Source organism: Penaeus monodon, chromosome 27, assembly GCF_015228065.2.
Source record: "Penaeus monodon isolate SGIC_2016 chromosome 27, NSTDA_Pmon_1, whole genome shotgun sequence".
Classification (NCBI taxonomy): Eukaryota; Metazoa; Arthropoda; class Malacostraca; order Decapoda; family Penaeidae; genus Penaeus; species Penaeus monodon.
The window spans coordinates 24,264,892-24,266,512 of record NC_051412.1 but is presented as its reverse complement, the minus strand read 5'-3'; the positions used below and the strand labels follow the sequence as shown (position 1 = coordinate 24,266,512).

Genomic DNA, 1,621 nt, shown 5'->3' with positions numbered 1-1,621 from the left:
GGGGGGGGTTATGTTTCCACATCCTTCCTTGCATACTTTTAGACTACATATTCTGAACTTACTCTGTAAGCACGGTCATATGCCTGTAAAACTTACCTGTACGAAATATATTAGTTTAAGGACAAGAAGTTACAAAGAAGAGAAATTGGTTTCTATAATCATTTTGCATTATAACCACTTTGCGAGACTGGCATCAGGGCTTCATCAATATTTCATTGCCATCTATTTCACTGAATACGTTTTACACTGTCAGCATTTACCATTTGCGTTGGACAAAACATCATATTCACCATATTACATCATTACTATTTTCACTGAAAGTACGTGTATTCATCAAGTATGATGTGAACACAACTATTTTTAGGTGTCTAAGTATTGAGTATTGAATGCTATGTTTATTTTTTATTTTATGTATGACATCTATAATCTGTATATGATAAAAATAAATAAATAAATAAAGATAAAACTACTGTGCAATTTATGATCACTTTCTCTCTCTTGCCTCTGTGCGCCAATAAACATTAAAAAATAAATCGCACATTTCCATGGCAACTTTTATCAACAATAGAACAGAAGCAACATTATTCATGGGCTCTGCCTTTAATATCCTGGGAGAAACTAGTTAAGATATTTAATTAATCAATAACAATTATACTGTAAAGATATTTTTTGTTCTACACCTGTTCTACACCTACTTCACTATGTTTTTTAAGATCTTCAAGATATATAGCTAATAGGTCACAATGCCCAATAGGTGAAAAATTACACAAATAATTATGATATATTTATAGAAAGTCAACTATTAACTAGCCTAGCCAATCAGAGGGTTGCCAGTTATTAAATAAAATATTTTTTCTCGTGACACGAAGCGGCTGGTGTTTACATCTGTGAATCGTTCGTGTGGCTGATCTTGGCTTCCATTGGATTGATAACGCTACTTTTCTTTGGAGTTTTGTAAAGATCTTTAACACAGAATAAAAATAATGGTTTAAATTCAGTCGCGCATGGGTAAAATAAAATAAACGGTTCTAATAATTGTAAGATAACAAAGTGGAGATACACCGAGGACATGCCTCAGAGACTCGGACCACGCGAACTTCCCCGTGGCGTGAGGGTGCGAGTGCCAAGCGAGGTGCCAAGGGATAGGAGGACCTCACTGGGCATCCTTGTGACACAGTAGTGACGTGTCCGTGCCCTAGAAACGCTCTAAACTGATACATCGGGCCATGGCTCACGTGAGACTAAAACTGTGTAAGTAAAGACTGTTTCTTTTGGTTCTTATAGTATTTTGATTCAGCCATCACGCAATGCAGGTGGGGTGTATGTCGCGAAAGGAACGTTTTATTTAAATTAGACTAAGGCTTTTGGTGATAATAGGATTTCCAGTCAAGGTGTTGCTTAGTCTTCTGGGCGATAAGTTTTTTTTTATATAAATGTTTATTAACATTATCTAGTCTTTGTACTATATCAGCCACAGTAATTTCTTATATTTCCCTTTGGCTAAAAAAGAAGGAAATATAAGGCAAATACATAGAGGGTAAATATCTATGGCAAAAAATAAGCCATACTGTTTTCTTAAAGTCTGCATACTTGGGTATTATGTCATGTCATTGCCTTGCAC

At 35.3% G+C, this 1,621-nt stretch overlaps 1 protein-coding gene across 1 annotated transcript in view; it reads left to right on the top strand.

The window, feature by feature from the left end:
- The first annotated feature begins 1,091 nt into the window (after nucleotides 1-1,091).
- Nucleotides 1,092-1,621, top strand: part of LOC119590702 (glycosyltransferase 8 domain-containing protein 1-like) — a 5,793-nt gene continuing 5,263 nt past the window's right edge. Inside the window, exon 1 of the mRNA XM_037939388.1 lies at nucleotides 1,092-1,251. Coding sequence (XP_037795316.1) covers nucleotides 1,227-1,251 — 25 coding nt within the window. The 5' untranslated portion in view covers nucleotides 1,092-1,226. The remainder of the gene's footprint in view (nucleotides 1,252-1,621) is intronic.